The 22,229-nt window shown below is 27.8% G+C and overlaps 1 protein-coding gene across 2 annotated transcripts in view; it reads right to left on the reverse strand.

Moving 5' to 3' along the window:
• Positions 1-22,229, reverse strand: part of LOC126739719 (cyclic nucleotide-gated cation channel subunit A) — an 84,054-nt gene that overhangs the window by 28,252 nt on the left and 33,573 nt on the right. The window contains exons 1-2 of one of the 2 annotated variants that reach the window (XM_050445514.1): positions 15,889-16,041; positions 10,268-10,504 (exon numbers count right to left, since the gene is read on the reverse strand). In XM_050445514.1, coding sequence (XP_050301471.1) covers positions 10,268-10,504; positions 15,889-15,927 — 276 coding nt within the window. In that variant the 5' untranslated portion in view covers positions 15,928-16,041. Of the gene's footprint in view, positions 1-10,267; positions 10,505-15,888; positions 16,042-22,229 lie in introns of those variants that run through there. The other variant, XM_050445513.1, reaches the window with a different exon arrangement.

The raw sequence follows: 22,229 nt of genomic DNA on the forward strand, positions 1-22,229 counted from the left end.
TAAAATAAAAAAAAACTATTTAGAATAAGTTTTATTGAGTTAAATTAGGTAGAATTACATGTTTTATATACGCCACAAAGTATTTAGTAGTAACAAATTCACAAAAGTTTATAAAACACGTCATTGTCAGAAACGGGCATAGCAAATTTTGTTTGTATTCCTTTTAACCCGTTTAAGTACTTAATATTTAAATACTATAGGCAGGTGAAAGATGTGGGTTTCCAAATTATTATCTGTTTTTAAATGTGCTTGTTCTGTTTCTATTTTCTTATCAGTTTTTATACTCATATATGTATTTACTTTAAATTATGAAAATTATGTTTTAATTAATATGCTGATTTTATTGTATTACCAAGCTATCAATGAGAACCAGACAAAATAGTCATAATAAGGATAACTAGGAAGAATCTCTTTTTCTTCCTTACTTGCATATGCGGCTTAAGCTTCTTACTTTTTATTGCTTCGAGTGCAATAGTCAGACTAATGACACCTTAGGGGTAGGAACGCATTGCTGAAGGTCCCATCCTATGAATTCATCGAAATTTTGGAATCCCCAAAGCGTATTCAGTGTGCTCACTACGTAACTACGCAATGAGTATTGTGCAGATATACAATATATATGCAATCAATTAATGCCATTTTAAAATAAGAAATATTTAGAACAGCTGATTTCTTGGAAAATTCTCACATACATAAACTCTGATGTTTCAGTGTATAATAAACTTCGTTTATTGCTGCCTTTAAGATAAATTCAAAATCGCATTTCCTCAGATGGTAGAAAATCTCCTCGTAAATTAAAGAAAACAATTTTTTTTTGGCCGGCATTACTTATTTTCCAATTGAACTAATTTTATGGATCTCACAGTTTTCATATTATCTATCTGTTTTCATCATTGCTACCTATATAATTTACTATATTTTTTTGTACTTGTAATTGTAGGTTAAGTTGATGTGTTGTTGAGGTAAGATAAATATCTTATTAACTTAATTATAAAGGCGATAGCAGTTAGTAAAATTTTACTATTCTGTTTAAGGAATCTTGTTTTTTTTTTAAATTTATCCGTATCAAATATCATAGTTCAGGTTTCGGACTTTCCGACTTTTTCTAAATAAAAATTGATTTTTTTTCACAATGGTACAAAAAAAGGGGAGAGATTCTTTCTGAGACTACCAATTATAAAAACGGAAGTTATACTTGCACTTAATATAAATTCTTGCCAGGCAAATTTGATACGGAAGCCATTATGCAAAAAACTTAAAGAATTAACAAGAATAATTATGAAATTTATTAGGATATAGGATTCAGTTTTAGTTTGATAGAAAAATTGTATTAAATTATGTTTAATCGTTTACAGAGCAATCATTAATGTCAATTCCAAGACTATCCGCGTCTTTAAAAAATACGAAAAAAAATCGGTGTTTCTCCAGTAATGTTAAGAAACAAGCATTCCATAATTTCTCATGCTCACCTGGTTACAGCTCTGATTTGTAGTGAATAGTCTAAACTATAGTGGAATAGGTAAAACCCATATGCCGATGTATTTGGATTTTCGAACTAAACTCTGATCAATGCTATTAAAAACAAGAAACTTGAGCTGCCTATACTGTTATAATTATTAAGACTAAGAACATGTATTAACCACTGCGAATGATAATTAATATAAATTCTCTCTTCCTTAAACACAACTTTCATTGAATTTGCCATCACGTAAATTATTAGAATTGCTGCAAGTTTCAGAGGTATACATTGCAATAATAATCAAATTAAGAACAACTTCATATGATATGACAAATTAGAGTTTATTTATAACATTTTATCATGTTTATATCCTGGTTCTTAGGGATGAGCTTCAAAATAATAGGAAACTCTCTCACTACTTCCTGTTGCGATAAACGCGGATGGGAAAAGGATAAAATCCTCTTGGCAGCAACGAGTAAATTAATTTGTATGATGTCTTAAAACCCACATAATGGAATGCGTGGGTTTTTCAAAAGGTCTAACCGTATAAACGTGAATGAATGCCATAAAATAAAATGTTTAACAAGAAATAATATTAATATAGAACAGTGCTGAAAGGGAAAAACTATTAGTTTCAAGATCTTTGCTTCACGTTTAAGTCAATCGTAAAAATAAAAAAACTATAGATGCTTAACTTTGGCTCTATAAGGTCTTTTCATCATACATCTATTTTACTTATTACTCTTTCCCGACATACTGGGTGGATACTATTTTAATAAAAGAGTATCTCAGAAACAGTTCAAAGTCATTTAAATTTAAATGAAAGGTTAACCATTTCAAGAATATGTGTCAATTGTTGTCCAAAAGTGTATATGAAAAATAATGAAAATGTAAAAATATTTAAACCAGTAATATGATAAACAACCAATAAAAGACAATAAAAAGTATTTACAAGATATATGACCGTCGATGGAATTTGATTATTTAAGATTTTTTTTCTTGCAAACCATTAATTTAATTATTATTATTGGAAAGTTTATGATAACTATTGACTGTATTGCATGAAAAAAATGCTATATCTAGGACAATTTGGGGCGATTCGACGTTCAGGTATTAAGCAATAATCGTCAATATCACTCATTTAAATATGTAACTTTTTTTATTTGACTTTAAAAGGTTTCTTGTTATGTGTTTCTATCAAGAAAAAATAAACTTTAGAGTCTATTGATGATCAATAAATTCATCGAAATGCATTACTCTTGATAAAAAGATTGGCATTTTTATAACGGTTTGTCACGCATTTGTGAGTATAATTGTCATATAAGTTGTCATTTCACCCGTCATTTTTTAATAAAATACATTTATTTGGGAAAGAACGAATTGAAATACTCATAAAGATATAGTTTCAACAAGATCTCCTTACTTTGTCATCGCCGTTTGATAATTTCTTGATGCAATTTTTTCCTAATAAAATCATTTTCAGATGTATTGGACGAAGAGGACCAATTAAGGGGCCACCAAGGTCACCCGATATAACCCCATTAGATTTTTATGGGGCTAGTTTAAGCCCAAAGTTTAAGCGAATAGACCAAATAATCAACATTCAAAGCAAAAAATTCGACAAGAAATTATACAAACCAATCTGCAAGTGATTGAAAATGTGTAATTAGAAGTTATTTACAGACTTCAAAAATGCATTAAAGTAAATGGACAACAAATTAAACATCAATTATGTTGTACAAATTTTAATTTTAATGCCGTATGTTTCATTAGTCTACTAAGTCAAATTTAATAAAATGACTTTAGGCATATGGTTCGCTATACAAAAAGTATTCAGAATATATAGTAGAATTGTAAAATGTCCTAATATACAGGGTGTTCCGTTTAAAAAAATTAATGTTGACGCCGTAGTTTTTACTTGAGGTTTCCTGTATAGAAAATTTTTATTGCAAAAAACGCACAAGTGACACTGCTAATCGACGTATCTGAAAAATAAAATACAAAAAAAACACCGGAATTTTAAAAGAATTTGTTTCTTTTATCCTGAATGCACTGTTAAATGTATATTTAAAAATAAAAGCGTATTATAATTTAATTTAGGTGAAACTCAAATAAAATACAAAGAATCTTTAAATAATCTAGAAAGAAGTTTAAGTAATAATCAATCTCTAAATATTTAGTGATGCACATTAGGTCCTCGTTTCCTCCTCTATTATTATAAGGCGAAAAATATTGTATACCTATCTAAAACTTTTCTTGAATATGGGAGAGAGCATTTGTGCTATTATTAATAAAAATTACCATTTTTTAAGCAAAAGATACTAGTAATAATAGAAAATCTATCAAATACATCAACCTTAAACCTATAAAACAACTCTCTTGAGAAAACCTTTAATTTTGCCGTGTCTTTTACATTTACGGGGGTAAGACGTGCCATAAACCGTAAACATATTTACGATATTCCAGATCATAACAGTCGATTTTAAAATTAATTATTGAAAAACCATACTTGAACTTTAACTCTGGTGCATTCACGTAGGCATTCTCAAATTGTATGTACGTTATTTACCTCATTAATGTTCTTGTTTGCCACATTCACTAACATTGACTCGGATTTAATTAACCCCGGGAATAACACATCATAATAGATTCCACAAAAATAAATTTTTAAACAATTTTCCATTTTTAGATACGTTAGAGGAAGTTACTTCCCAAATTGTTTCAGCTTAAATACATCACATCATTGCCTAATATAAAAGAGACATTAAATAATACGTATTTTATTAAAAGCAAATATAGTAGATAAACTCTTCATTGCCGACGAGAGGGATAAAATTTATTAATATTTTATCATGACAAATATTCAAATAAAGGACATATTTAAGCAATGATTAGATAGAAATAAAATCCTATTGTCGATATATAAATAATAGAAATAAATTCAAATTCAAAATGTTATATTTCAAAAATGAAAACCCCATTGAATTTAAACTTTTGATTATAATTTACAATTTTAAGTATGTATATTATATGAATTCTTTCTTTAGCGAAAATAATTTGTAAGTTCGTCGTAGTTTTGCATCTTTATCGGCACATCCTGTATAATTCCATGCTTGGCGAGACACCTATAGACTTTTGAGAGAAAGTAAATTTCTCGATGTTCCAGTAAATGGTTTAATAATTCATCTGCATAAAAAGGGTAACATTTCAAAACCCTTTTGAGAACTTTTTGAACCTTTGACTGTGTTAACTTTAAAGGTATATGGCTTCTGCGATAATTTTTAACTTAAAACTCACAGGACACTCAGGACATATCGGTAGTCAGGATATCGGGTATAGGCATTTTGGACTGTTTGTTATTTTTCCTTAAAATTATAATTGTTTCTCCTAACACATTTAGGGCTTCTCGTTAATATTTTAATGATGTTATAAACGGAAAGGGACGGGCGCAGAACATGAACTGGATAGCCCTTACTTAAAAGGACTGTAACCCAGTTATTCCGAGGACCAATTAATTTCAGAGAGATTTTACTCGTTAAACGTTGTGACTTTAGTTTTTATCGTTTTGTTTTTGTAAAAGTATTTGAAACTGGACCAAAAGGGAAAACACTAGGATAATTAGTTTCTAAAACATGGTAAATTAAAAATATGTGGAACAGAAACGTACGTACACGTAAAGGATTTTTCAGATAGCCTGTGTTAGTATTAGACTGACATTTTTTTTTTGCGAATTAAATTACGAAATCTTACAAAGAAGTTTAAGCATTTCCGCTCCTATCGACTCAAACAATCGTGTGATTGATTTGTCTGAGTTGTCTTCCCTTGTGTTTTTTATGCAAATTCTTAAAGGTTCTTGGAATGTAATTTTCACTTCTTGTTAAAAAGTTTCTTGTATAAAGGAATAGGGCTTAGTATTACAATTTTATAAGTGAGGTTTCTTATAATATTTTAATTAAACTATAAACTATAAATTCTAAGTGCTTCTATATGCTATCTTTTGATGTTCTACATTTATGAAATATGCGACAGAATGGACCGGAAACCACAATTTGAAAATTATTAAAAAAACATCTTCACTGTAAAAGAAAATTGTTTGTTTAAAAGTATATTACTTGAAGTTGTTGAATATCACTAAAATCTTATATAGTTAGTTGTTTTTTTAGGTTAAGATAGTGCATGGAAAATAAGTCTAAGAGACATTAGTGTTAACGAAGCTTAATAAATAATATGAGGTGCGTTTGACAGTAGCTAAGCATATATAACAACAAGTGAAAATTGAAGTTGACAGAGTAATTATGACGGGTAGAAAAGGTTATGTTAAAAAAACTAACTATCCAAGAAACAAAGTAAAAGTTGTAATCTTTCCTCTTTTCATCTTTAATCAAATTTTCAAAAATTTGATTAGGAATGTCTTCCTAATGCATGAATATCCTTCACTCTTCCACCAGAAATGAAGCAAATATCATAGAAAATACTAACATGATTGAAACTCCATTAAGAAATATCTATAATATGGGTCTAGGTGTATTAGTATCTAGGTAAGTAAAAGTTAGCCAAACTAGACGGAATATTTAAAGAGAAATTATCAAATATCTTGCTCTACAATCAGTAATGGAAACTAGATCGAGAACTTTGCTTAATGCCACTGTTTATAATTTAGTTGCAGCAGTTTGCGCGTCAGCTTCTGTTAAATACATTTCATTTTCCTATATTGGAAATGTAACAATCCATTACAAACTTTGTTACTGTAGTATAGCCCGTACCCAATAAACGAATTCGATGCACGTCATGTATGGTGTAATTTAGTTGCCAATCGTAAAAAAAAAACGTAAATAAGTATGTATTTAAGTAGAGTTACTATTGACATACGTTAATGTTTTTTCGGCGAAGCTGTATATGCTAGGATTGATGATATGGATCGAGTTTATTTGGGACAGGCTATAGCTAAACCGGTTCCAATTTTTTTGAGAATCTTCGGTTTAGCTTAACATATGATGTATGTAGGTTAGGTTTAATTTGAGAATCTTGAGCTTATTGACCAGTAAAATGATGTTCTGTTCAGTTATTACCCATTATTTGTTTGAAAATGTGATCTATCTATTCTGCATTGAATAATTCGTAAAGCATATAGTTGTAAAAAATAACAAAGAATTTTGCCGCCGCCAGGCGCGTACCATGTCCGTGATCAAATTCATTACACTAATTTAATAAAACATAAATTCCTACTTTGTTAATGAAATAGTTTTTTTTAAGGTTTTCTATTACCTAATTTTAAAATAGTACAAAAACTTGATATATACTTACAATAAGGGATTTTTTTATACAAGCAAAAACAAAGTAACCGCAAAGGAAATAAAGCCTTTATTAAAATAGGCGACAGCAATACTAATTTGCTACGAGTAAAAAAAACGCTTTTTTGAAATTACATTTTAGTGCTTAAATACCAAACCTAAAAAATATCTGTATTTAATGGTTAAACCTTATCTTTCAGAAAATTCTATATAGACCTCTACTGTATTTAAAATATTCTAAAGACAAATAAAACAAAATTAATTTAAGCAGTGATTTTCAATAACGAGAAGATTTATCGGTACTAAAGCAAGGCCTTTATTTTCTTTCTTATTGGCTTGGAACGAAATTAATAACTTACCTCGCCATTGGTTTTAAAGGGTTTTAAAACTTAAACCTGTATGCAATATTTTCTTTCTAAAAGGGTAAAATTGATAATATAAAATCCTCATCCATTTTTTCTTCAACAGACCACACAAAATGTAAACAAACAAACAAACCGTGACATTGTTTTTTGTTTATATAATTTATAATTTAAATTGTAATTTTAGTTGTCTAACAACTATAAACCACAAAAATGTTTCTGTCTTGTGTTTTTATGTTTCTTTCTTCTGAAAAGAAAGATTTCATAGATAGATAGTTTTTATACGGTAAACATTTCAATTTTTTACGTTTTAACTAATAAATATATTTTTTTGATCTTAAAAATTGTTCAATGATCTTAAAAAACATGAAATATTTGTCTTGGTAGTAATTTGTATTTTTCATCGGCTAGTAAGAAACGATTAAAAATTAATTGGGTAGAGTGAATTATGCAAATAAAAAATATTAAAAAATAAATAATGCAATAAACTACTTATATAAAATAAAAGTGACCTTTTAAAAAAATCGAATAAAAGTAAGATCGGGGGTACTAATAAACTTTAAGCAATATTGTTAATTTGTAATAATTTTTAAATGTTTTATTAAGTCTCTTGGCATAATATACGTGACAAAAATACAAAGAGTTTTTTATTTTTTTCCATTTATTTTTCAGGGTCTTAGAGGGCCTTCATTCATAAAACTAAAGCATAAAAAAACCATTTAAGATCTTAAAAGGCTCCAAAATTAATTAATCCGGACATTAATTGGGCTACGGACCTTTTTAAGTAATGAGCAAAGCTATCAAGTCTATCGTTTGCAGTTATACTCGATGTCTTCTCATTAAAAAAATTAAAAGAATTTTACTTGTGTTCTAGTCAAGAAAATTTAAATATTATAAAAATAAATTAACAGAATAAGTAATTTTGTTATAGAACTAAACTATCTTAGACAAGCAGATCATAAACAACAGTCCGCATAAATTAGACCTGCTTTCAGCAGTAGCCAAAAGAGTTTGTTTGACCTTATAAAACATAGAGACTGGGCGTCCGGGATAACCCCATTTATCAGTTTGTGAGCGATAGGTTATATAGGGCGCATTACTCAAAGTGTCACGTAACATCCCATCACGTTTATAATCTTGGTTCCAAATTAATTTGAGGACATATGAGTACATCAGATTTATAATAGAGTATTAGGGTTGGCTGTATTTTATTGAAGTTTTGTATGGTACATATGTACGATGGAGCCTAAGGTTTTTACGGGCGTTTAATTTGTTTGGACTAACACAGTTCGTTTATACTAAAGTAGTGTTTTTCAGAAATGTGTAAAATAATAAAATTAACAATTTTATTTAAAAGTGTAGATAAACTTTATGATCGTTATTAAAAATCCTAAAGAATTAGGACGTTTCCATTTTTTAAATTTTTTCTTAATTTAGGTATAGTTCTATAAAATATAAAAAAATTAGTTTTTGATTTTTTTAATTATCTTTAAAAATTAAAAAAAGTGATTACTTTCTAAAGTTTGAGATGCTGCGGTGGGCCGATGACGTCACAATACACAACTCATTTGACCACGAGACAGGAGCCCATTTAATTCAATTCTTAATTGATTTTTGAAAATCATATCCTAATCATAGCTCCATTTGTAGTGCTCAGATCAGCTCTAGTGATCAATGCAAAAAATCACGAAATCCACGAATAAAAAAAAATTAAAAAAAAATCTATGAAATAAATTATTTATGCATAGATCTGCTTCATTTTTATTTTAACGATTTCCCTCGATTGTTCCTTAGCTTTCCTTAAAAAAAAAGAAGAAAATCCATCCATTAGAATATTTTCAATCCACATTTTAATGAGATTCAAACATGATTTACATTTTAAGTCTTAATACTTTCGAACAATTTAACAATGACGGTTTAACTCGTGGTGAGTTTTTTATTATATTCAGGAACAGGATTTTGTTCCTAAATACTGTCTTTGCATATCTAATAAGTTTTTATTGTTGTATATATTTTTGAAGCGTAATATAGACAAAATAAGATATCTTTAAAATCTTCTATTTGTGTACTTAGTTAAAGTCCTTCAATATAAATCAACAAAATGAGACTATTTAATCACAAATCTACCAAGTTAGGAAATAGATATGTATCAGCTTTTTCTTAAGAATTTATTTACTAAATAATGATAACTACTATAATTTTTTTACAAAAACCGCTAGACGGGTAGTTCAGATATGACCTATTTTATTTTAAGACATATTCTGGAAAGCTTCTAATAAGATTCCCAATACATAAGCATGTATAAAGCTTTAGTAGAAAGTTCCATGAACTTGAATAATCGGTGCTCTTTGTGCAAACCTAAATTGACTACATTGATTCTAATGGAATTTCTTTTTTTGTAGATGTAAGTATCTAAAAATTCTTAGGGATCTATCTCTATATTTCACCTATTTATTTGGTAACTTTTATCAGAATGGAATAATATATAATTTTATGATTCAGTGCTTTCATTTCAAAACAAATCAACCTTAATACCTTTCTTAAAAAAAAAACTCAGTTTAGGAGAGACGTTTAATTTTATATTTAACACTAACCTCACTTATATGTCAAATGGGAACTCCCATCGTGTGACACATTTTTTGTTAAAGAGTTTTTAAGGGAGGTCCGTTTTGAAAAGAAAGAACTGCATATGTCCAATCATGTGATACCTAGACAAATCTTTTAGATCGCTTTTATTATAATATAATTAGAGTAAAAAAGAATAAAATGAAAAGTGGAAACCTCATAGTGATTTTTTATACTAGAAACCAAAACCGCTTATTTATCAGCGGTTTTACCTCGAATGAATATTTTAATTTTTTGCAGATAACACCATAGCTAAGCGATCTACGTAAAGCCAGTATAAAAATGAGAAACTTCCAATGTCTAGAATTATATTTATTATAAACACAAAGCAGTTTATTACTTTACAGGGTTATAATTTATCCCTGTTTCACTTTTTAAAATAACTCGCTGACAACATATGTTAAGCCAAAATCTCTTTTTAGTATTGTTAAATTGTATAAAGCTTCATAATATTCTAACTAATAATTATTGGGTTTAAATATTAGCTTCAGTACAATTATTTTAAAAAAATATCATAACATATTACTTACCTTATAATAAATAGACAAGGCAGGGTCAAACACAACCCTATACCCCCAACAGCCATGGGTAACATTAATGGTCGTCTCTCCATTTTCTTCTTGATGACTCTTATCTACAAACCAGTCAGGTGCAGTGGTCCCTCTACGGGAAAACCTACGAATCCTAACCGCTGCTTGGAGAGATGCTGCTACTTGCCTTAAGCGACCCCTTACTGCTGATAGTAAACGGTTTTGCCGAGAGTTATCCTAGGAAAAAGAGAGAAATGTGTGAAAATAAGCGTGGAAAACAATAAAATACTAGAACTTAGTTTTAAATTAAAATTGAGTGGTAACTTAAACAGAATTTTTGAACAAACAAAATACGTTTTTTTTTAACTTTATCTATCGATATCAGTTAATTTATTTCAAAGAAATACAGTATGAGAGACAGAATAGGATGATATATGTATAAGCTGTTTTATGACTATTTATTTATTTATACACATAAGTATTTCATGAGATCCCAATAATCTTTTTAGCCTTTACCTATTTATTATATTGTATGTTTTTCTAAAAAAAATAATAACAAATCTTATAAATATTATACGGATCGATGAGAAAAACAAATTCTCAAACAAAATCTTCGTTTTTTTTTGGAAAAGATTTATACCATTAAGCTATTTTATAATAATCTTATGGAAAAATGACTAATAGTATCAAAGTTGGGGCAAATTAAATTCTATGCAACAAATTTATAGGCGGATCAATATTATATTCCGCGAAACTGTCTTCAACGCCTACGAATCAAATCTCCCAAATGTTTGGGGTTTGCGAGTAGACCCAGAACTCTATTAATTACTTGGTGGTTTTATAGAAAAAAAACTCTTTTTATCACTCAGAAGATTCGTCTCAGCTAGAGAGAACGTTGATGTCGAGTCGGGAATAGATGTAGATTCTCGCTGCTGGCATACCATCTAACTCTCATTTAAGATCACTTCCTTCTGGTCTTTTACTGAATGAAAATTTAATTTTAGAAACCAAGGACCAGTATTGGTTTAAAAAACTAAAAAGAATGGTTCCACTTTATTAAAAAAAGTTTTTCACACTTTTATATATACTTCACTTTCAAAATGATCTTTTCTCGGTCGTAATTGGTACCTTGTCGGTCTTCTACGCGGTATGACAGTTAACTGAACTAATCTTGCTATATTTTCTGACTTTAGAGGTCGTATTTTTATCAAACATCAAAATACCAATAATTTATTAGCCAATACGGTAGTTACATCCCAAAAAACAGCTAGCACTAGTTAAGTATTTTTTCGTTTAATGTAGTTTTAAGGGGAAGCATTGATAACAAGTAATTTTAGCGAATGTCGCTTAAAGTATTGGTTACACATAAAAGTAAATTTAGCTTATAAAGTTTCCTACAACGTATAATATTAAATAAGTTTTTCGTAGTAGAAGGTATAATTTCCAAGTAAAATCTCTATTGACGAGAAATGGGATGTTTTTAGACTCGAAGGTCAATGAAAGTTTTCATCGAATAAGGTGTTAATCCATGATAGGAGAAAATAAGATGCCATAACATGCCTCTCTTGACAGAAAATAAATAGGAGAAGCCTCGCTCTTTTTATTCGTCTTAATATAAACATCTAGACATTTAACAGAATGTGCTTGCTTCATTTTAGTTGGACTATTATATACATTTAAATGGAAATAAGGATTTATAGAGTAAAAAAAAATATTTTTAGCATTCCTCCGGAATTCATAGAAGAATCAGCAAATAGTGTCGTAGCTGTATTACGTTAAATAAAAATTCGTTTACATCTATTGTAAGATGTAAGTTTTTTTTTCCTTTGAAAAAAATATTCAACTAGACTAAACACTTCGTCCCATTTCTTTTAACGCCGCAATAACTATTAAGATTAAGAAAGAATTTATGGACAAGCCATACAAGAGTAATTCGATACTTGAGGTTCGATCTTATAAACATCCAGTCTAAGAGCCCTGAGATCCAAACTTTGCTTAAAAGATCTTTTTAAAACGTACTCGACTTTTGAAGTGAAAGTAGCGTGCGTGAATATTATTTGTTTTAAGTGCTTGTGCCTTATTTTGGATTATTTTTATACTGGTGAGTTTTCTCACGGAGCATATCCAATTTTCATTATTTTTTATTTCCTATTTTTATTGTTGTTGCTATTTACATTTCAACATTTTATTTTAAATATATATGTTTAACAAGATAATAATAATATTTGACATAAAACATTTAATACCTGTTTAATCTACATAAAATATTTACAGATAATTCATTTAATAAAAGCAGAGTGCTAGAGCTAGAGCATATCATCTTTTTCCTTTTACGTAAAATGGCCATATAACGTAGATTTATTTACTAACAAGTTGCTTATTGTGAAGTGATTGAGCCACAGAGCAATCTTTCTGTATTGTGGAGTGCTTGAGCCACTTACAGATTTGTATGTTGCAAACTACGTTTTCCTGTACTATTTATAGTATGAAACTATACCTTTCCAAATATCCTATTTTACTATCTGTTTAAGCAGTTAATAGCACATTTATATTGCGCTAGTGGGTGACAGACACAATGCGTAATAATATTCCAAATATAATAAATAGCCGTTAAATAATAATTTAACTAGTTACAAATGTTTAAATCTTTTAATAATCAAAATATCTAAATACTAAATAAAATAACCTAATTAGGAAATTGGTTGCTCAACACATTTATTTTTTCCAGGTACGTACGTTATGTCATCTTACACTTGACTACATGTATCAACATATTTATCAACATAATCAACAAGTAATTTAAGTATCATGGTTTTTAAATATATAATGTAAGTAATTATCACTAAGATTAGTATTTGATTTATTTGATTAATATTGTTTTTATAATAAAAATTGGTAAACGCCCCATATATTAAAATTAAAATATTTATTTACCGCCACCGGATTTGAATTTAACATTTTTGGCCTGACACTATTCAGCGCTTTCTTTAATGTATTGATTTTTTTGTTTGTTCAAAAGCCAAAGGTCAAGTAAGTAACATATATGATAATGTAAGTAATATATATGATATTAATTAACTTTTCACGATCTGTCATCCATAGGTTTTTATATTTACTTTTTTGGTTGCTACAGAATTGACTGTACTAAGTCCAAAACTACTTCAAAAAATTAACTGGTCTTAATTTAATTCACCTATTAACCATCTTATTTAATATAGAATTTAATTGTTTTTATTTTACACTCTAAATAAGATTTTTGTGTAAGAACTTTTTTGTGTGTGAACATCAAAGTTGTCAAATTACAAATATGAAACAAATACTTTAAAAAAATGAAAAGCAAAATTTTTTCTTGTCGGTAATTACGATGAATATTAACAATAAATATGAAAGAAGAATTTGCCAAGAATGATTATGCGGGATATTTAGTTAGGCACGTTATTGAAGAATGTGAAGAGTGTAAGTTGAATTTTCTAACTAATCCAAATATCACAGATCTTCCTTAACTCCTTTCCTTCCATAACAGGGAACAGATTAAACCGGGTCTGATTATATTTTGTCGAAAGTAATAAGCGTTGAGAGCTTTCGGCAACGAAAATAAAAAATAAAGCTATATCGACATTCGAAATTAAATCTATATGGGGAAAAAAAACAACGATTGTTATGACTATAAATTGCTTTTTAAATAGGCTTGTTTGAAATAGGGTAATTTCAATCCATCAAATTGTCAAGAAAAGTTCAAAAAAATTATAACTAAAGAATTTAAGGTTAATTTGTTTAATGCCCACCATAAATTCGACAAGGTAAAATTTCTACTATAAGTTATTCACGTTTATAATTTATTTCGAGAATAAAATTTAAATAGATAAAGGCTAACGGACTATAAAGGTAATAGAATATTAGAAAAAATTTCTCTTCTAAATCGTCAAATTCATTATTAATGGTTTTCAAATGCCCGATTTCCTAAAAATATCTTTTTCTTCTCCTTTTTTTATCTTTCATTTGAAGGCATTGCAATTGTACATTTAAAAAATAATATAATTAAATAATTATGGTGTCAGGTAAATATTTTAAGTTAATTAGAACCGTATGGGTGGGTTATACCTTGCAGTGTCAAAGTGACAATTCACTAGTTTTTTTGACGAGTTCGTTACATAATATACGCTTTTTTATGGTTTATTTCTATATCACAATTATATTTATTACTTAAATTTCAAGAGCGGTTTTTTACAATTATGTCAGAAAGAGCATCAACAAATTAGAACCGAATTAAAGCGCGAGATCAGATTGTACAAAGACATTTATGGATAACATGAAATATTTTGAAAATAATAAAAGGAAAGCTTAAAAAAAAAGTCGGGAAGCAGAAGAAATATGTTACGTACCAAAAAACCAAAAAAAGTTGTTGATGTAACGTTAGTACATCACATACCTCTAATCACTTTTTAACGTAGGGTAAATTTGGTAAAGTCTGAATATTTCATAAATAATGTCAAGCGGGAGTAGAAAACCCAGTACAAAGATCTTGAAGTGCTTTTCTAGCCAAACTTTAATAGTCATTTTAAGTAAGGCGACATTTAGAGTACGCTTTTGTAATATGGTCTCTTTAAGCTGAATCTAGAAAAAACTTTATCGGAAAATTATTGAAAATATTTTTCCATAGATATTTGTCCATATAAAAAAATAATTTGTAACCTATATTAAGTAAATTCCTCTAAGAAACTTACGTGAAACTCTTGTGTTATCTAATTTTACATACTGTAACGATGTTTATGCCTTTTCTTTAGATTTGGAGAACAAAAATCGCATACAGAAGATGCAGAATGCTTGCTTGAGGTTTATGTGTGTTTGCGTTGAAATTTGATCATATTTCAGAGAATCATGCGTTTTTTTGTTATTTTTCTTATAAATTTTATTCAGGTTTCTTTAAGCATAATGGACAAATTCTTTTCACTTTAGAAATAGATGATTTTAGAAAATTGCGTAATTTGGTAGAGGTAATATTAGCTACTCTTTCAAGCAAATTAAGATAAACATCCTCTTAGTCATTGTGCAAAATGATTGTACCTAAATTTTATATTATTTTTGTTCGTATATCAAACTTAAAAGAATCTCAAACTTAAAAGAATTAAAAAAATATCACTTATGAGCACCTCATAGTTCTTAGAACTTTGTTAGGTATACCATTATTTTAAATTATGTTTTCCAGTATTTCTAGAAGATCAAAGAGTGATTTTAAAAGACTTCTTAAAATATTAAGAACCAAAAGTAATGCCAATAAAGTATTCTTTATTGGAAATCTGTGTTTCAATAACTCTAAAAAATACTTCTTGAAATATCTATACTTCACTTTTATTATCATGCTATTAGAGTAATATTTCTATACAGCTTTCTCTTCACAATTGGCTTTAATTGGGGTACAGAGTATCCAAAGAAAGCTCAATTGACCCAAATAAAATGCTAAATTTAAATCTCAGGTATCTAAGCCTGCTTAAAAAGATGCGATAACGACTAGAAGTTTGTTGCATAAGAAAGTAAAAATCGGATTATTAAAAGGAAACTTTTCCCTAAAAAAATCTGTGTTTACGTAATTCAATTTTCAGTTACTAAACTAAGAATTATACCTGTTGAATGTCGGTTATTTTAATCTTGACATGAACCATTTTTAACAATTAAACTTTAGTTTATTGATATATACACTATTTTTCACATTTTATCAAACCCTCACACAAAAACACCAACTTAAACTTCAAATTTCTGCTCCACTTATTACAATACTAATCTTTACTAATACCCGACAACAAAAAAACTGTATGGCAACATTAAACCTATTTTAATAAAATGTCCCAAATATGGCTTAAAAACAATCTATTTACCATTAGATCTGCATAAGGTTTCCAACGGTCATAACGGAAATCATAAATAAAATACATCAAAGGTTGTAATATGGTAGATATCTTGTAGGTTCGGATTATGATTTCTTAAAAGCTTAGTTATTTGAATATTTTTTTTTAAATAGATCTCATTTATAGAAGATGCATATTAGTAGCGATATTTTTGTCTTTTTCTTTTAATTTGGTGACAACATAAATAGCGGCTAAAATTTAATATATAAGGTATTTTGAATTCAATGTATTTGAGGGGATGATAAGGTAAAGTTTTCAGAAAAAAGTAAATTTTCATTAAAAACTCTAATATACTATACAAACTAAACTATTGCTTTAGTATATTATATGGTATATCCTAAGATAGATTTTTAATGAACCCCATTTCTTTTTATTTTTACTAGTGGCGTTCATGCAGAAGCTTAGCCTAAAAATTTTGATCAGTATTAATGGTACGATATTAATTTATTTCAAAATAACAACAATTTTTAATATACTTAATATAATAATATCAGTTCCGAGTACATACATTTAATAACTTGTTTGATATTTGATATTCTTACAGTTTTCGCTTAAATAAACGAAACCGAATTCTCTTTATGGGTATAACAATATCGTTCATTATGAGAATAGCACTAGCACATAAATAAATGAAATCTGATCCACTCATAAATAAATAAGGATTTTTAGACATATTTTTTATGGTAAGAAAAGTAAGTGCTTGTCTGTAAAAATATTTAAGACAAAGTTATTTGGCTTGTTGCTGACTAAAATTAACCTATTTTTTTCCCATAAAAGATGTCTTCAAATATTTCTGAACACCACATTCTTTGAGAGCAACATAAAAAATATTAAAGGAAACTTGAGTTAGTAATCTTAACAAAACCATAATCATCTTATAAAAAGTTAAAAACAACTTTGTGGAACTAAATAACTCTTTTAATATATACTTTTCTTCATATATTCCACAATCTTTGACATTTTTCTTCAGTGTTTCTTATTATATTGCAGGAAAGTCCTATTATATGCCCTATACCCCTTAGCTCTTAATAGCTCTAATAAAATTCTGTTTAAATATAATTCATTTAACTCTTAAATGATTATATATTAATATTTATATAATCATTTAAAAGTTAAATAAACCATAATACGACTTTAATAGAAAACCTTGTAGAACTTCGGGATTTTCGTCAATGAAATTTAACGTTGTTTCTGTACTCTTGTAGCCTGAGGGAACCCCATTTATTTCATTGTTTCGCTTTCAAAAATTTCATGTTTTTAAATGGTGCTATTGTCATAATAATCGATATTAATTTGAGAGATGTTCTGATGTTTTTTTACCAAAAAACTGTGCATCGAACCGAACACCGAACAATTGTGCAATCGAACTTAATTATAATTGTTTTTATTTTAATGGAAATCAGTGGCGTATTATCGAAGTCTTTTTTTAATGAAATATCTAGAATAGAGTTATTTTTTTCCTTAAAACTTTACCATTTTATATCTCAAAAGTTAGTTAAAAGTACTTATATGTTGATACGAAATTTCCTGTTTAAAATTAACCCAACAATCACCTCCTTAATAATTGATATTTCGTTATAAAATAGAATGTATAAAACAATTAATTTTTTTCTCAAAACCTTTAAGAATTTTGGAAAAATCAGTGAAATAACTAAAATTTTGCTATGCTAAATCGTGCAACATCATTTTCTGATCTGTAGAGACCCATTATTATGTTTTATCTATGGGTAAATATAAATAAAAAAAAAAGTGAAAAAAGTATTTTAATTTTTTAAGTATTTTTGTAGAGATTAAAATCTCATTTTTTAAAAATGCACAGATTAATATGACAAGGCGGCCACTGAGATAACTGAATTAATTTTTTTTTTATTAAGCAGAATGTTTTTATACTTGTTTTCTTAGTATTTAAAAAAAACAAAATTTGATCGCTTTTAAATCACATATTTATTATGTTTTAAATGATGAAATGTTAGTCTGAATCAGTCATGAAATTTCTGGATTTATTGCAAGATAATGAACTTATGATAATGTAACTGTAAATCTGAACTTATGACTTCTATAAGTTCAGATTTACCACATTTATTTTTTAATTTGCCCACAAAACAAATTCTCTTATATGAGATTTTAAGGAAAATATATTGTGTTCTATTTTATTATGCATTAAGTCATTATTTCAAATATTTTTAAAATTTTAATATATAGTTAATTATTAAAAAGGAATACATTATTCTTGAATTTGTAACCTTTTGGTACTTAATTCAATCTCGAATCAAGGAAGTTCCATATTTCTCAAATACTATAATTTACTTGAGGTATTTTTTATATACCTAGCAGCTAAGACCTATATCTATCTACATTATCTATTGACTCCTAAGTTCGTTCCTTTTTTTCAATATCCTACCTTATCCGTACTTTATTTTTAGAATGTGAAAAAAGGGGAGCGTTAAAATTTATTGAATAAAACTTGAATCTAACTTGAACTAACGCTTCGACAGGTAAATCTACAATTTTTGAGTTTAAGAAAATCAGTTTAAAGAATAACATTTTGAAACATATGTAGATTTTTTTTAGATTTCTTCGTATGTTCTCGAACATTTAATAAAAGATTTTCTAAATTAATATTCGTTTAACTTAACGTTAAAGAGTATAATCACGAGAAGAAATTTGTAGATATATCTTAAGGAAAAGGGTTTTTTGTTATATTTTGACTCGTAAGTTTAATAATTTTCGTCAATTTTTAAAATTATATTCTTTATACCTTTTAGGGAGCAGTGATAATGGCTATTTATTGTCGGAAAGCGCTCTATTAGTTTATGAAAAATATATAAACGATACACAAATTCCTTCTCCCATTTTATAAAAACTACGTGGACACAGTCATTCTTGCAACAAAAAATATATTCTTATTTTTAAATTTATTTGGTGCAAGTGCAATTATGTTCATTTTACATAACTCAGTTACAAATTTCAAAAAGTGGCTTATCTTGAAAAGTTTACAACTTCATCCTCTATACCCATATTTTTAACTTAAGTATATTTGTCATGAGCAGTTTTATGCCTATGTTGCAAAAGCCTAATTTATTCTCCTTTCCTTCTTTAAATATAGACTATATACAGATCTTAAATCCTAGACTAATTTAATTACATATTTCTTCTTTTCAATGAAATTAACCTCACACTGAAAAACATCAACTGGAAAAAATCCATCATCTTGTACCGAAGCGAGATTAAGTGCTCAAACAGATGGCCGAGCTATTACTATCTAGCAAAATGCTCCTATTCTGTTTTATTAAAAAACACGGTATTTCCTCAGCAGCTTGGCTTAAAAGACTTAAAAACTAAAGAACGGAACGTAAACAGACAGAATTAATTAAATACGTTTCAGCATTTCTCAACAAGAAAGAATTTTATAGCGTATAAACTTATTATTCTTGCGGAAGAATGGAGGTTTGTGGAACTTTAGAGTCTGTACAAGGTTTTAACTGATTAGCTAGAGAGATATTTAGTAGTAAAAGTGTGCCAAGGAAATAGAATTTTTATTTCTTTATAATTTAAGTTTTGATAAGTTGGCTTTTTTTAAGCATAAAAATTCAATAATAGTTTAATATTTATTTTTAGGTTTATTCAACGTACAATTGTAATTCGTTAAAACGATAGCTCAACTTATTATGGCTTTTTATACGTTCTTCTGAAAAGGTTTTATGGAGGCAATTCGGCAATAAAATGTAGGAATTTCTTTCAATTATATTTGAAACTAGACCGATTCCTTGTGAAAAAACCATTTTAAATATAGGTTCAAATTTCAAAACGATGTCTCAGTTTTTCGTCAAAATTGTCATAAATATTACAATACAGTGCAAGAATCTTTTATCGAAAGAGTCCAGCAGAAAGAACAACTGGAATATGGTTTATAGTGCTTTAGAAGTAAATTCAACACGTTAAAAGTATTGAGGACAGGAACGCCTTTTATTTAAAGATTTTTTTAAAGTTTATTTTTAAGAGTTGTAATTTAATTTTTGTATAGTATTTCAATTTTTCTAACCTTTATCAGAGTTTATATTATATTTTTATTAGAATAACGCTTTAATTTTCATAATGCAATATACAGCATATTAAACATTTTGAGATTACAATTTTATGTGGTTGGTATGTAAAGCCTGCATCAGAAAAATATTTCATAAATACCTGACCTTTCGGCGTAATATTTTGAAAAATTTTATAGAAGTCAGAAATTTACTAACATCGTTCTGAAATACAACGATGTCGCAGTCGAATATTAATGCATATTTGGCATTTAAGCACCTTTTTATGGGTAATGATCGATTCCCCAACCTGTATTTATTGAACTCGTGTATAAAATATAAAAAAAATCCTATAGGATTAAAGTGATCAATTAAAAAAATATAATACTTTATAAACATACACACTGATAAAGCATAAATATGTACAGGGTGCCCCAAACTCGATGGTGAACATTGGGATATCAGAAACCGTGAAAGAAAGATTACTGTTTAAATTTGAGGATTTTAGAGTTACTAATAATGATTAACTGTATTTTTTTTATTCCTGTCATATTACCACTAAGTAATTTTGTACTTATTGGACTTTCTGCTACTAAACTTCAACTTTCTATCCGAGGCCCTTTTAAAAAACTGTCTTATCTCCATTAAAAATAATTATTGTCATATCTATTGCTCGTCTCAAGCCACTTAGTGATGGTTTCAATAAAAATACTGCCTGATTTGCATGTATATTTTTGCTTACTGGCATTGGCATATTATTTTATTAATTTTTATGTTTATTCTTTTGCTTTTGCTATCTTGCAACCATCCTAAATATGTTTTTATTCAGCGAAATCCTATTTATTTCGTTTTGAAACGTTCTACAAAGTTTACAATTACGAATTTTATTTTCGAACATAAGAAATTTAACTTGATGAAATGCAACTTCACCAAAATAAAATCTATGTGTTAAAATTGTCATGGAAGAAAAATGATTCGTTATAAACAAGCTAATCTGTGTAAATTTGCCCTTAAAAATGTCTGTTGATAGCAATTATTCCCTATAAGTGTGTTCGTAATATCCAAGCAATAAACTCGTTTTTATTAAATAGATTGCAAAAGTTGTTCGTTACTGTATATACGTCGTTACGTCGTTACAATCTGGCATTCGAAAAAGTCAATGTAAATTTTTAAAATCTATGCCCTTGTTGTTTGTCAGTCACTATTGCATTTAGTTTTTAGTCTTTTTTTGTAATTTTGGACTCATTTGCGATGAACTTGGTTTAACACTTTTTTATAATTTTTTAAATTTTAATTTTTTTTTGTAAATTTGGCTCCCTTTAACTTTGTCTACACTTATTCTACGAAAAATGGTAGAACGTAAGTACGGGGTTACATGTTCTAATTATTGCTTATAGACCACTATAGCGACTGACAAATGGAGGGCTGCATGAATTTTTTAACATTTCAAATTACAATTTATTGTAGTAATATAATAATGTTTTAATTAAATTTCATATATTTGATGGATTTAATATTTCTCAAAGAATCGAAATAGATACGAATGAAGACAAAAATGTAAGTTACTAATTCATGTCATATCAAATGTAAATATTTTATTATAAATGAATATATTGCAGAATGGAACAGGATATGTTGGAAAGACGAGTCAATGCAGTTGTTTGCAAAAAATATAAAAATAATAGTAAAACTCATTTAAATATTATTTATTATCTAGTATAATCCTTCCGCATTATATAATATCTTCTTGTATTGTCTTCATTTGTATCTGTCTATAATTGCCTTCTTTCTTTGTTCTTTTCTAATCTAACATTTCTACATTTCTAACATAACGATTAAGGTTCTGATTAGATATTCGTAATAAGTTGTATATATTAAATTTTTTTTATTTTTTTTAACATATATAGTTGATTCGTCGGGTTTAGGAATACATAATACAATTACAGATTTATTTAAACAGCTAAATATATTGGCTTCTTTAAAGCACTATTACACTTTAAAAATCGAAAAAATCATTAAAATTCGTTAAAAATAAAA

This window comes from Anthonomus grandis, chromosome 8 (assembly GCF_022605725.1).
Source record: "Anthonomus grandis grandis chromosome 8, icAntGran1.3, whole genome shotgun sequence".
NCBI lineage: Eukaryota > Metazoa > Arthropoda > Insecta > Coleoptera > Curculionidae > Anthonomus > Anthonomus grandis.